The sequence below is a fragment of the Geospiza fortis genome, unplaced genomic scaffold (assembly GCF_000277835.1).
Source record: "Geospiza fortis unplaced genomic scaffold, GeoFor_1.0 scaffold188, whole genome shotgun sequence".
NCBI classification, from domain to species: Eukaryota; Metazoa; Chordata; class Aves; order Passeriformes; family Thraupidae; genus Geospiza; species Geospiza fortis.
This window is the reverse complement of record NW_005054337.1, coordinates 3,035,105-3,049,587: the sequence shown is the minus strand read 5'-3', so window position 1 is coordinate 3,049,587 and position 14,483 is coordinate 3,035,105. Positions and strand designations below refer to the sequence as shown.

General features: G+C 45.0%; 1 protein-coding gene across 1 annotated transcript in view; it reads left to right on the top strand.

Annotated features, from left to right (window-relative positions):
- CTNNBL1 (catenin beta like 1) overlaps positions 1–14,483 on the top strand; it is a 60,685-nt gene that overhangs the window by 26,515 nt on the left and 19,687 nt on the right. The window contains exons 5-11 of the mRNA XM_014307532.2: positions 1,420–1,517; positions 3,712–3,805; positions 4,532–4,623; positions 7,223–7,295; positions 7,568–7,626; positions 8,298–8,446; positions 13,002–13,183. Of these exons, the coding sequence (XP_014163007.2) occupies positions 1,420–1,517; positions 3,712–3,805; positions 4,532–4,623; positions 7,223–7,295; positions 7,568–7,626; positions 8,298–8,446; positions 13,002–13,183 (747 nt within the window). The remainder of the gene's footprint in view (positions 1–1,419; positions 1,518–3,711; positions 3,806–4,531; positions 4,624–7,222; positions 7,296–7,567; positions 7,627–8,297; positions 8,447–13,001; positions 13,184–14,483) is intronic.

The following is a 14,483-nucleotide window of genomic DNA, read 5'->3' as shown; positions in this document are numbered from 1 at the left end:
GCATGATGAACTGTGCTGATTTCTTTGCTGTGCACTCTCAAAAGAACGTGGTTCAGTTATCTTTGTAGCACCCAGGAGACAGCAGAAATCTTCAACTGATTCCTCCCTGAGCTTTCTCTCCCACGAGCTGATGAAACCCCATTCCCTCAATTTGTCCTCATCCATCCTGTATTAACCCCCAGACCACCTCAGTGGTCCTCTGCTCTCCCAAGCACAGTATGTCAAGGCCTCTCTTTTATTGGGAGAGCCCAAAACTGAACAAAATACTCTGCAAGTTGCCCCATGAGTGCCAAGAAGATAAGAATTCCTTCTGTTGACTTGCTGGTTTTGCTCTTGCTGGTGCACTATAGTGTGTGATTAGCCTTTGTCACTGCAGTGACACTCTGCTGAGGTGACACTTGCCTGAAGTGACACGCTGGTGACTCTCCTGCAGCTTGTCCAGCAGTAGGTCCAGGCTCTCTCTTGCAGAGTTTACCTCTCCAGCCAGTTTACCTCTCTTAGCTTTCCAGCACATGGCTGAGAAAGCTAAGAAAAGACAGATGAAAATACTTTTCCTGTTGCTGCTTGTGTATCTGAGCAAATGCACAAATAGGAGACCTGGGAGCAGCTTTGTCAGCCTGGGCACTTGAGAGAGATCCATCACAGAATGGTTATTTAGGACATTGAGAAAACCACAGCTCCTGCTCTGCCCTTGGGACGCAGGCAGGATTGATCAGTGTGTCTGAGAGAATAGGGAAGTGGGTCTAATGAGCTGGAATACGTCTTGTCGTACAAGGGAGCTGTGCAGCAGGCAGGGGAGCTGTGTGTTATGCAGCCCAGAGTTAATGAGTGAAAATTGGGCTGGCAGAAGCTCTGCTGTTCCTGTGAGGGCTGTGGTTTGAGGAGTGTGCTGCCCTAATTGGGCTGGGCAGAGGGGGGTGATGCTTCTGCTGCCGGCGCTGCCCTCGTTAGGGGGGTGTGTGTATCAGGTTAGCAGGGCTATCACTGAGAGCAGAATACCCAAATCACATTATTGTAACTCATTTCTCTTTGCATGTGTTCAGTCTTGACAATTCAAGATGGTGCCTCCTTAGACCAACTCCAGCATGTTTGAAAAAAATAAGTAACTATCATGAAGAAACAGTAAAATTGATAACAGCCTGATACAGTAAGCACAGAATCACATTTTTTTTATCATTCCTAATTGTTCAGATTCCCTAATTTTAGCACTTCTGGAGAAGGTCTGCTGCAGTAGTCTGTGTGCTCTTGTGTCTGTTATGCTGTGCCCTGCTGCTGTGATTGTAATGCATTGTATCCCCTCACTGGTAATGTATTGCCAGTTGCTTTGGGGTCGTGTCATAAACACACTGGCCTAAGAACCATCTGCTATTGATACTAAACGCATTTGCCTCCCTGTTGGTTGTCCTTAACACCCAGCACATGTTTCCATAGCTGTGGTTGACTTGCTGCAAGAGCTGACTGATATTGATACTCTCCATGAGAGTGAAGAAGGAGCTGAAGTCCTCATAGATGCTCTTGTAAGTAGGAAACCCCAGATTATTTCAGTGCCTCAACATCTGTCTCAACCCAGCAATGAACACTGACCCATCCTGCTGTTTGCAGCTGTGTCTGGGTGTCTTTGCTGCCAACATTGTGATGGAGATAGCCAGGAGAAGCCTGTTCTGAACCTGAGACCATGATGACTGTTTTTGATGAAATGCCAGAGTTTGGGGAGTGGATGGTTGCACCATTTGTACATTGTTGCACCACTTCTTTTTTGGAAGGAACACTGTAATATTGCAAAATTTGTGTAGACTAGGGGATTTTTTGGTGCAGGGAGGGAGAATGAAGTAATAATATTTGTGACTTGGACAGTGTCCCATTGAAAACAGGAGCTTTGTTTGCATTTCCTTTCTCTCCTGTGAAAAAGTGTGACCTGGGTTCACTAATGGAGAACTGAAGTTTGTTGCCCAAAGGACAGTGATGCCCCTGTGATCTTTCAGTCTCACCTCTTGCACAGGAGACTGGTTGTCTTCTACCCAGTAACTCTTGTTTCAAGCCCAAAAATCTGGGCTTGAACTGGGGCATCTGTTGGTGACGGTGGGATTTTTTTCTTAACAAGAAGTAAAAACTTGAAAGTTTTCATGTATCAGAGCAAATGAACTTTAAGGGTGGAGGAGGGTACAGAGGTAAGGATCCCTTTTGGCACAGAGAGTTAACCAACCTAGAAAATTACCTAGGTGGGTAGCAGATGCATTGGTGGGTGTTGTGTTCCTGCATGCCTAACCCTCTGAGTGCCTCTTGGCCTCTATGGGGGTGGATTTCCCCTTTCCCTGGTGTTTGTGCTGGATGCCTCCTTCTCCCCAGCTGCAGAAGGGGAGTACAAACCCCTCAGAGAGGTGATGCCCAGCCAAACATGAGTTTTACAGGTTCTGTCCTACCTTGGAGCTGGTGAATTGCTGCCTTTGAGCATCACTATGTCTGTGTGTGTGTCTGGTTCTGTAACTATTGTGTTGAATTTGGAAGACAGGAAATTACAGTTTTTCTTTTGTTTGCTTTGTTTGGCTGCTCTGTTTTCTCCTACAATCCTTGTCCAGTCACTAGAATGTTACCTTCCAGAGGTTAATGACAGTGCCCAGAGCCCAGTTCCTCCAGCTGGCCTCTGGGCTGTTGTTAATTACTCTGCCTCTGTGGGGAGATTGCTGGGTGAAGGAAATGGGAGAGAGGAGCTGCTAGAGAAGATGTTTTCTATAAAATATGTGGAGAGGTAGTAAATCAAGTGAAGTTCTTTCTGTTTTCATTGTCACCAGCTCACTGATAATAGCCATGTTTAGAGTTTTCATTGTCCTGCTTGAAAGAAACAGGTCAGGCCTATCTTGGGAGAAATGTTTAGATACCTGCTTTTTAGATTACTTTTTTTTTTTTTAAGAAAGTAGGTAAAAGGTTGGAGGCTGTCTGAAGATTGTTGCCTTGTTTTCTGCAGCAGCCCATATATGTGTTTTGCCCACATATTTACTGGGCCCAAAGCTGGTTAAGACTGTTTGAATTGGTAATGTTATTTTGTTTAACTGTTCCAAGCTCACCTCCACAATGGAAAGTTTGACAGAGTCAAGCTAAGACTCTTTCCAATTCCAGTTTTAAAGACTTATTTTGGGTGGGAGCTCTGTGATTCAGGGACTCCCCCCGCCTCTCTAGTTTCCCTTAACTCGCTGAAGTCAACTTGGTGCATTCATCTTGAGAGGATTTAACTGCAGGACTTCAGCTGGTGACAGTTCAACTCTTGGGTTTGGATCTGTGTTTGAATATTGTTCTGTCAGATTTTTGTACCTGTTAGGTGGAAGGTCCAGCAGCAATGTAAGCAGGCAGCAGTGACCAGCTGTGACCAGCTGCTTGCAGAGCTGACAGTTCTCCCATCCACAGTGGTTTGTGAACCTCATGCTTCAGAATTCTGAGGGATTATTAATAAGTCAGGCTGGTTCAGGAAATAAGACTGTGACAAGGTGCATGTTTCCCTCCTGATGGTTTTCTGTTTAATCTGAAACACAAAAGTTGTTTCATTAATTAGGGAAAACGTAGTGGCAGATTTACATGATGATTCCTTTGCTTCCTCTGAGATTTTACAGCAGGGTTGTTCATGTCTTCTGGTCATGTCTGGCAGGGTCTTTCCTTTGTCTTCTTCTCTTCATTCTTGTTACTTATCTCTTTATCTTTTCCATGACCCTGGGGATTTAGGTGGAGGGCCAGGTTGTGGCCTTGTTGGTCCAGAATTTAGAGCGCCTGGATGAAAGTGTGAAAGAGGAGGCTGATGGTGTCCACAACACCCTGGGTAAGTGGCTGCTGCACAGCTCCTTGCTTCTTTCTCTGGTTTGTACCAAGGGGTGTGAATTATCCCTTCCTTTCCCCCCTCCTTTTTTTCTCTTGGACTGCCAGCACTGCAGTACAGGATCTGGTACAGCTTTTATTCAAGCACAGCTTGGAACCGCTTATCCCTGGAGCCAGAGTTTGTCCCTTGTCCCATGGGTGCATGAAAGGTGTCTCTTCCAAACCAGCTGTGTTGGGAGGTGCAGATGCATGGATCACTGCACTGCACCAGAAGCAATCACAGAACTGTTTGGGTTGGTAAAGCTCTCTAAGATCACTGAGTCCAGCTCTTAACCCAGCACTGCCAAGGCCAGCACTAAACCATGTCCCAAAGTGCCACATCTACACAGCTTTTAAAAACCTCCAGGAAAGTGCTCCACTGTCTGTGTATTTACTATGAACATATCTGTGAGCTATACTTTCTTTCTGTGTTAGCAATATATTTAACTTTCAGGTAATAAAACATTTGCAATTCATGGAAGGACATAACTGCCCTTCTGCTGCCTGGTCTTTGCACGGCACAGAACCATTGCAGGGTGGTGCCCCTGCAGGCAGTCACACCATCACCCCACTCCTTGCAGTCCTTTGGGATTGTAATCTCCCAGGACTCTAAGAATGAGAGAGACTGGAAACAAGAGATTTGTAATTTTTGGTGGAGAAAACCATCTGTTTTCTGTGTCTTTCTTGCCAGGAATCGTGGAGAACATGGCAGAGTTCAGGCCGGAGATGTGCACGGAGGCTGCACAGCAGGGCCTCATGCAGTGGCTGCTCAAGAGGCTGAAGGTGAGCTGGTTTCTCACTTTCCTTCTACAGACCAGTTAGCACAAAAACTAGGTTAAGAAAAACCAGTTGGGCTTTTCTGTGTTGTAAAAGCCCAGTTAAGGAAAAAAAGTTATTGTTCAGGGTCTATGTCCTCAGCAATTTTAGTTTAAAGAGACAGATTTAGGTTTTGTCTTTATAAATATCTTGCAGTAGAAATTGTCTCTTTTATCTTTTCATATGATTCATATATGTTGAATTTCCATGTGTGAGATCTGTAGGACTGTGAAAGGTGACCAGCGAGAGGGGACACTTATATTAACCATTTTATGGCCTTTGCTTCCCACATTTCTAACAATTTTTGAGTTTTAAATGATGTCTTCTGTGTTTAAATGCTGCTGGAGGTGGTTTTTGCTTTGAACTCAGCTAATTGCCTTTTAAATTTAAAGCTGCTTTTCATACTCTGCATCCTTTGACAGCGAGTTACACACTTTAACTCTGTCTTGTGTGAAAAAATGCCTAAGCATTCACTGGAAAATGCTGTAGAAAAAGAATGTATAGTTCAGCCCTCTCACAGAAATAGTAAAGGAAATATAGCAAAGAAATTCTGCCTGTTCTCTAACCTGTCAGTAAGGCATTAGCACTTCCATGCTTAATGTCTGCATGATTAGAAAGCCTCTGAGTTGCAGAAATTCTCCATCAGCTGTGTAAGTGCAGGTACCCCTCTGTGCACTTCACATCCTTGTTAGCAGAAGTAATCTGTAATTTCTCACTACAGGTAGTAACATAATTATGTTCTTTGCTTAAAAATAAAAAGTGACGTTAATTTTAGTCTTGGCAGGTAGGTACTGCTGCCTGCCTTGGAATTGCTGTGGCAGCTGAAAGACTGAAAAACTTGGGAAAGCAAAATAATCCCAACTAAGATTCCCCTGCTTGGTGCCACAGAACATGAATACTCAATGGCATTCCAAGCTTGTGTAGGGTGTGTCTGATGTGTTCCCTGGCTGTGTTATCCCTGGATTTGGGATGTAGGATCTTGCCTGTACAGGGTTGTGAGGAGCTAACAAACCCCTCTCCAGGTGCTTTGGCTCTTGGCAGTGCTTGGTCTTGAATCTCTCTCCCTGACAGACGTGTTTGGGATTAACTCAGGATCTCAGCAGCTGGGTAGAGCTGCTGTGGAATGTCTCTGGGATAAGTTTTAAGATCAGGGTTCTGTCTGAGCAGTGATGAGGACATCTGGCACACAGCACAGGGCATGACTTTGTTTCCTGACAACATTTCAGGTCTTGTAATTGTATTGTGACTGTCAGAGCTGCATCCGAAGGCTCAGATGGAGAGCTCATAGCTCACTTCTGCAAACACAAGCAGGGTTTGATGATGTGTGCAGTCTTAGGAGACCAGAATGTTGTTTCCCAGCATTTGCAGGGCAGCAGTTGGTCACCCCATGGCAGAAGGTGGCAGGGCTGTACAGCACCGAGCACCTTCCCCTCTCCCTCATGGTCTGCCTGGAGGTGTCACCTGGCTGCTGTAAGTGCCATCCTCTGCACAGTGGTTGAGGATCATTCTGCAGAGTGGTTGGGGACCATTTGGAATGAAAAGCTTTAGATAAAGTCAATACTTAGTGCTGTTTGGGATCTTCCTGCTTTCTGTGTTTCCATGTGTTGCCTGGTGCTTGCACACCATGCTTTGTTCCTTGGCAGAAGGGTGGGATTATTGGCCCAGCAGCCCTGCATAGGCAGGCAGGACTGTCCGCCATGCTGCAAGGAGTTGTGTGTTTGGGGAAAAAACTGGGTGACAAATGCTGTGTTTTAAGCCTAGGACTTCTGCTTTTTCCCTTCTTGAACAGTGGAGTATAAATAGCTGGTAACTGATGATTTTTAAACTTGTTTTATTTTATGAATCTCTCAGTGAAACAGGTTGCATTATTATCTAATTGGTTAATGTTCAGTCTGTTTCTGTAGATGAAGCAGCTTTGGCAGCATACAAAAACATTGGATCCAGTTCAGAATCTGCTCTAGGGATTTTTTTGAGGGGTTCAAATTCAGCATTTTCATTTCATTATGACTTCTTTAACATATTTGAGGATGGAGGGAATATCTGAAATGGAAGTTATGTGATTGTGCAGGCAAAACCCATCTCATGTTCTTCTGACTGTGACACTCTGATCCTCACAGGAAACTCTGGCAGTTACTATATGATGTTATTGGGATGTATGTTCTGAAATTCTGGTTTTGCTGACAGGCACTGACTTCCAGAGCAGAGATAAGTGCCATGCACCCACTTAACATTGTGGGAAATATATCACAGGAAAGAGATTCTGTGTGGCAAACAACTGGAGACTGTTCTTAGGGGTTTTGAGCTACCTTGGCCAAACCTACTGATGTCAAACCATGTGAAGAATCACAGTGGACCTTCTACATGTGTGCATGAACCCACAAGCACCTCCCATCACCCTGAATCAGAATTGTTACTGTTCTGTCACTGAGGAAAACAGCAGAATTACTGCAGATGTGTTTTATTTTATGTGCTGCTCATACATTTGGTGATTTGGTTAATGTGTTCTTCAAATCAATGAGATGCTGAGGGCCATGCCCTGATGGGTCTCTTGTTCCTTCCCCCACAGGCTAAGATGCCTTTTGATGCCAACAAGCTGTACTGCAGTGAGGTGCTGGCGATTCTGCTCCAGAATAACGATGGTGAGCCATGCCTGCCATATCTCTGTCAGTGAGGGCAGAATCCAGGCTTCTCTCAGTTCACAGCAACCCTGTTCTGCCTCCAGCTCTCCTTTGCTGCCTTAACTCTCCCCCATGTGCTCCCTCACCTCCACCCTCTCTTTCTCTGCAGCTTTTGTGCTCTGTCAAGCTGTATTGATTTTGTTTGCTGATGTATCAGTGTTAGATGGCTGTAAAATCTGACAGTTAGCTTCATTTTTCTCTCTCTTTTCCCCCTTCCCCCCACCTCCATCTAGACAACAGAGAATTGCTTGGGGAGCTGGATGGGATCGATGTGCTGCTTCAGCAGTTATCTGTGAGTAATTCCCACATGCCTTCTCTTCCATCAGGAGACTGCTGGGCTGGGTGGGAGAAATGGAAAATATCCGGGGTGCTGTCCTAGCAGTGCTTCATATTTGGTGAGGCATAGGCCCCACATACCTTCCATGTGGTGTGTCATCCATGGTCAGTGGGATGAATCCCTTTTGTAAAGGTGTTAATGCTGAGGTGCACGGAAGTTAGATTATTACAGTATAGTTTCATGGAGAGTTGGAGGTAGGCAGGGTTGGAATTGGTCCATCCTCAGCATGCTCCAAGCACAGGGCTGCCCATGTTTGAGCTGGCTGAAGGTGGTGTGTTGCTAGCTCACCTCTGTTTCTTCAGGCAGTGCTGCCTGCAGCACCCTCAGGTATGAATTGTGTAGGAGTCTCTGGTAATCAGCATATCCACATGCTTGAGTGTGAATTTGCCCTTCCCCTTGCAGGCCCTGTGTATTATCCTTTAAATCCTGCACCAGGCTGCTGCACATTTGTGGGTGCACAGTCAGGGCAGCAAAGGGCAGCAGCTGCAGAGGATGCAGCAGTGACCTGTCACTGGCTGACACCTGCACGGGCCAGGTGCTGGAGCTTTTGGTGCAAACTCTTCATGGGTGTTCTGCAACAGCACAGCCCAACATCTGGGGGTAATTTTGCTTTCTTTGTCATTCAGGTGTTTAAACGACACAATCCAAGTACAGCAGAGGAGCAGGAAATGATGGAGAACCTGTTTGACTCCCTTTGCTCCTGCCTCATGCTCAGCTCCAACCGTGATCGCTTCCTGAAGGGTGAGGGTCTGCAGCTGATGAACCTGATGCTCAGGTACCTCATTAGCATTGTGATTTCCTTCCTGCTTTTGATGTGCCAATACATATTCCAGCTAGATATTTGTGGTTTTATTTTAAAACTTCTGTGTTAGGATATTTGTCTGTCTTCTTTCTGTTTTTTTTCCAGCAGGTAAGTAAGTTGGACTTTCTCAGACATGGAATCTCCACTCTTTGTCTTTACCTTTATTTCCTAAGAACTGAGGTTGCCACAGTGGCTGCTGGAAAGTGGCAGATCTTTCATCTGGGTGTCTGCCACAGAGAATGCTGTAGGTCAAGTAAACTCTCTGAGGATTTAAACAACCTCTGTAAGGGCAGGAGAGGACCTTTGGATGTCTCTAGGGAAAACATTTTTCCTTTTGTTCCGTATCTTAGGCTCCACTATGTTGTGAAGCCTCTGAGCTGCTGAATTTTTGTGGATGCTAATACAAAAATTACTTTTGTGAACGGGGCATAAGTTTGCATTTCTTGTGCTGTGCTTTGTCACACCCTGAACTTCTGGGGCTTCTCTGCTCTCTCTCCACTTTTCCTTGCTGGGCTGGCACTGAGTTGCGTCTGCTGGGCTGTCTGGCTCCCCAGAGCTGCAGGAGGGCACAGCAGGCTGTGTCTGGCTGTCCCCAGAGTGCCAGGCTGTGTGCTGGTGGGTTAGCAAACACCAGCCAGGAATGCTGAGCTCCTGCAGCTCAGGGCTGGGGAATGTGTGGCAGCAGGGAACTGAATAAATAACCCAACATGGATTATTCAAATAGGAACACTGGGTTTTCTTGAGGCTAATTAACGAAAAGCTCCAAAACTGAGAACGGGAGGGAGGCTCCCTCTGCCTGGAGTCCTAAGCTGCTAAAGCAGCCTTGCAGAACTAATTAGTTGGAGTTCTTGTGCCATGTGGGTGGGATTCAGTATTTGGATTTTTAAGAGCTTTTTACCCATTTTTTGACTCTACTGTTTACCACTCTGCATAGGACTCCAGCTGGAAAATTATGAGAAGAGGAAAATTTCTCCTTGGCTGCATTTTGCCCCCCATAGTAGTTGCAAAGGGGTTGGGAGGGACAAAGTCTGATAGACAGAGTTTCCAAGGCCTCAATCTGTGGATTCTACAGTTTGAGTGGGATTGGTAAAGTGACAGTGGAAAAAAACTAACAATTCACAGAATTTGTTCTAGAAGCTTCTGTCACTACTGTCCACAGGCAGGTACTATACTGACAGCTGATTATTTTATATTTTTTAAACTCTTCTAATCTAGTTGTAGTGCTTAGAAGCTCTCACAATGCTCAGTTTTTCTTGGACAGAGCAACTTAGGTGACCACAATCTGTTGTTGTAAATAGGGAGTGAATGTGGATAGTTGTGGTCTGAAGCTGTACATCTGTGTCTTCTTGATACCTTCATGATAAACAGCAGAGAGCAGACATGCCTTTCAGTTGTGATTGACCACCTTGCCCACAAACAAGGCAGAGTATTTTTCTCTCCTGTTGGTGTCCTCTGAAGGCCGGGGGCAGAGATCTGTTATTTTTTGGTTTTACTTTGGAGGTGGTTAATCACTGTACCACAGCCTGTGCAGATGAAAGGACAAATAGGCAAAGTTGAAAGTGTATTGACATGATGTGAGATAGATAAGCTGTGTGAGAATAAAGATATCAGGCTTGAATCTCCATTACTGTCGTAGGGAACACAGCATTCTGTGTCTGGTGCTGCCCAATCCATCCAGCCAAGTCGTTCCGTTATTGATGGTTGTGCACACACACCTGCAGAGAGCTGCAGCAGCTTTCAATGAGCATTTAATGTGCTCATGATATTCCTACAGACAGTCATGAGAACAGGATGGATTCTGTTGAACTGAGCCTTAAAATGTGTGGCCAACAGCAAAAGGCAATGTTGTATCATGTGAACTTCTCCTGGTTTATGGGGGGTCAGTGGTAATGCCTGAAAATGAGCCCGGTGTGGCTGATGTGTCTTATGTGCATGTCCTGGACTTGTGCTCTGGTCTGGGACTTCAGCTGGCCCTGAAGGAATTGGGGCTTCACCAAGCAGGTACATGGGAGGTGAGCAGAGGGTCTGGGAGAAGAGCAGGTCAAGAGGGATGAAGCTGGTGACAGCAGGAGTGAAGGAGGAAGTTTGGAAGTAGAATGAGAGCAGGGCTACATATAATTATTTAATTTACATCTCTGCACCAAGGGAAGCTTGTTTATTGTATGTTGCATCTTTATCAAAAACAAGATTGTTTTTCAAGGTAGCAGCCACCAGCAGAAAGTTTAGAAATGTATCTAGAATTAAATTAAATTTTCTTTTTAGTTCAGAAAGTACTTCTTAGTGCTCATTCCCTCAGTCTTGCCGTAGAAACCTAACTGCAGTTTAGCCAAAAGGGAGGAAAACAGGCTTGTCCTGTCAGCTCCTGGTGCACTGACAGGCAGTTATTGCTTTGGCTGTAGAGCTGTGTGGGGTTTGAGGAGATGCAGCCGTGCCACTCTCAGGGGATGTGTCAGGGACATTCTCTGTTGCTCAGGGAAAATGATGTGTGGCTTTCCCAGCTATGAACTGAGGAGCATGTGTATGAACAGAGACAAATAGAGCCCAGGGAGCTCATGGGGACCTGCAGCACTTGGGCCACAGAATGTTCTGTCCTGCAGCTATGCTGGGACTTTTCTTGACCCTCAATAAAAGCTTTTGTCTCCTGTACAGAAAACAAGGTGAAACCAGACAATTCCATATGGCTCCCCAAAGCTTTTCTGTAGCTATTTCAGGCTAGATTTTTTAATGATTATTAAAATATTTTTATATTTTCTTGTCCTGCTGTTCCTAATGACCCCTGGAAACATAAGCTGTCTCTTTACTAAATCTTCTGGTTAATTAAATGGAGCCATTTTATGCACACTTTCCCAGGAAATCCAGTGTTCTGCTTTTACTGGTATTTTGGAAAGTTAAAGGCTGTGTTCTGCTAATGTGGAAAGTACAAATAATGTCAGCACCTCTTCTGAAAAAAATAGATGTATCAAAAGAATTGTCTCAGATGTAAAGGTGTTAAAAGGAGGAAAACAATGTTCAGTGAATAAAGTTGTAATTCAGAGTTTCCATGAACACTGAGGCCCCTCTGTATTTGGTGATTCTCATGTTTGCTTGTCTGTGAATTAGTGTTCAGCTAAAAGTTCCTTCAATGAGCACAGATGAGACTAAGATAAACTGCTTGCCCTCTGGCAGAATAAATATTTCAAATAAAATCAACTCCAGACAGTCCAGGCAAGCAGCTATTGATCTCTAAAAGCCTGAACTTAAAACCAATGAATATTCCAGAGCTCAGCCCTGCACAGCCTTCCTAAATGCTGATCAATATGCAATTACTTCCCCTGAAAACATTTCTGGTGTCATCTGGCCTAAGGAGTACTTTATTTTTAGCTCTCTGTAGTGGGGATGAGGGGGTGCCAAACCACCCTCCTGCATAGCCCTTGGTTGCTGCGGGGAACTCAGGGTCCAGCTCCACACTCTGCCCTCCCACCACGGGGTCAGAAGTGCCTGGGGCTGCTCTGGGCAGGGTCACTTTCTTTCAGGCTGGGGTGTTCATATATAGGTATTTTAGTTTGCCTGTTGTTAGGGGCTCATGAAGTTGGGTCTCTGCAGGGAAGCTGTTTTCCACAGCTCTCTGGAGGCTTTGAGGAGCCGCTGCTGATGGACATGGGGTCCTGGTGGCTCATTCTGCAGCTGGGCAGGATCAGAGGAGATTGGCATGTGCTTGGGGTGAAAGGTGGTGAGGCTTGTGACTGTCCTGTCCTGGAGGGAATGTCCTCCTAGGCTGGCCTTTGGGGACACTGGTGGCTTATGTTATCCAAGCTCATGTTAGCTCCTACTGATACTCACTTGGTCTGGGCTGTGTTGTTGACCAGGTTTTCAGTTCAGTTTCAGTTTTCCCCTGGATGGATTATAAATTCCTCTGGTTTAGTTTGTGAGGTACAGGGCAGCTGGAGATCATTTTCAGGGCATCTCTGTGTTACTGGTGTGAGTTACCACCATCAACATTCTGAACTGGCATTAAAGCAGAACAGCCCAGAGTCTGTCAGCCTCCCTCCATTGTGTGGCTCCTGGTGATGGGATTTCATTAAAACTGACCCAGCTGTGCTCACCAAACTTCCTCCTTTATTAAATTAAACTGTTATTAGATTGAAATCCTGATCTTTTTGGAGATAGTATTTGCCTTTTGTATCCAACCCAGCCTCCCCTTCTGTTTTGTGCCACTGTTTGTAAAGGAGTGAAAAAATATCTTCTTCAGTAGCCAAGAAATAAGAAAATAAAACCATGACAATAAAATACATAAAATGAAATAAAAACAGAAAATAAAAAGAAATAAAAGACATTAAAAAAGAAATAACCAAGACAATATTCTCAGCCACAGTTTTGAAAAGAGTTACTGTTAATACAATGTTTTGACTTCTAGAAGAGAAATCTTGCTTAGAGCTTGTGCTCAGACTCTTCATCTTGTCCTTGTCATGTTCCTTTCCTTGTCTCTTTAGAGCAGGGTGCTCCAAAGCTCCTCATGTCCCTGTACAATTTAATTTGCCTCTTTTCACAGAGAGAAGAAGATTTCCCGCAGCAGTGCCCTGAAAGTGCTGGACCACGCCATGATTGGACCAGAGGGCACAGACAACTGTCACAAGTTTGTGGACATCCTTGGGCTGAGAACCATCTTCCCTCTCTTCATGAAATCACCCAAAAAGATAAAGAAAGTTGGAACAACTGAAAAAGAACATGAAGGTAGGTGTGCTTCCAGATCCTTCTTTATTGCAATGGAGAATGGACAGCCAGTGTCTGAGAGGTACCTGCAGGGAGGAGGGAAGGGCACAGCACCCATCTTCACAGCTTTCAGCTCTGGGTGTCCAGCCTGCTGCTCCTGTCATAGCTGGATGTTGAGGGCACACTTGTCCTGCTTGTTTTGGTATCAGCAGCTCCTGGCAATTCCATTTCATGTGCTGTTAATAAGTTATTTTACTCCTGTAGAGTCTGTTGTTTGAAGCTCTTACTCTGATGCAAAACTCTTTTGAAAAGAGTAATGAGGCAACTACAAATGTCACCTCAAAAGCAGTGTTTTCATGGCTCTGAGCACTGAAGTGTGACTGGATGAACATCAGGCATTGCAGAAATAAACTGCATTGCTTTTGAAGTTGCTTTTTTTTTCCTTTTTATATTTTTAACTCTCTACCCTGGAAAACTGCTTTAATAGAGATCTGCTGTGGAATAAAGCTACTATTACTGTGGGACCTTACACTGAGCTGAGTGGTCAGTCCCTCCTGCTCCTGGTAACACTGCCTTTCCCATTTTGTTGGGAAACAAAATAGACTATGGAAGAAATTTTAAATACTGCCAGTGATGCTTAAGGTTTTTTGCCAGTTCATTGCTCAGCTCAGTTCTACAGAGGGTGAATATTGTCAAAAGATGAAGAGGTGTGAGTGGCTCTCACATATGCCTAGGATCCATCCTGAACTCTTGCAGCAAGCCAAGGGAAAGTGGAAGGAAATAGCAAAAACATGGGAGCTTCAAACCCAAATCCCCTGCTTTGGAACTGTCCTGGCAGCTCAGGTGGGACTCAGGTGTTCTCCCAAGGCCAGGAAGGAGGTGCTGTCCCTGTAGAGTTCTCTGAGGCCCTGGCTGGGACTGAGCAGCTCCTTTCTCTGGCAGAGCTGCTGAGCTGGGGATAGCTGCTTGTTCTCCACCCTAAAGACAATCAATGGGCAGTGGCATGGCTGGACATGTGTGGCAGTGGCTGCTTTCCTTGTATAGGTGGAGAGCAGGGGCTCACCTGTCACACATCTGCTGACAGTTCTGGTCGCTTTATCTCCCTTGTGTTGCTTGTCTTGGATAGATAATGGTGAGGGGGCAATTGTGGTCTGGGGTTTATTCAATGGACTTGCAGAGCTAGGCTTGGTTTCTGTAGGTTATGTAATAAAATTGCAGGTTTATGTAATAAAATACACAGTTATGCTTCAATGGATTTAGGGGAAGTTTAGAAATTTTCATTTGCAGTGTGAAAATGAGGTTTGTTTAATTTTTACTGAGA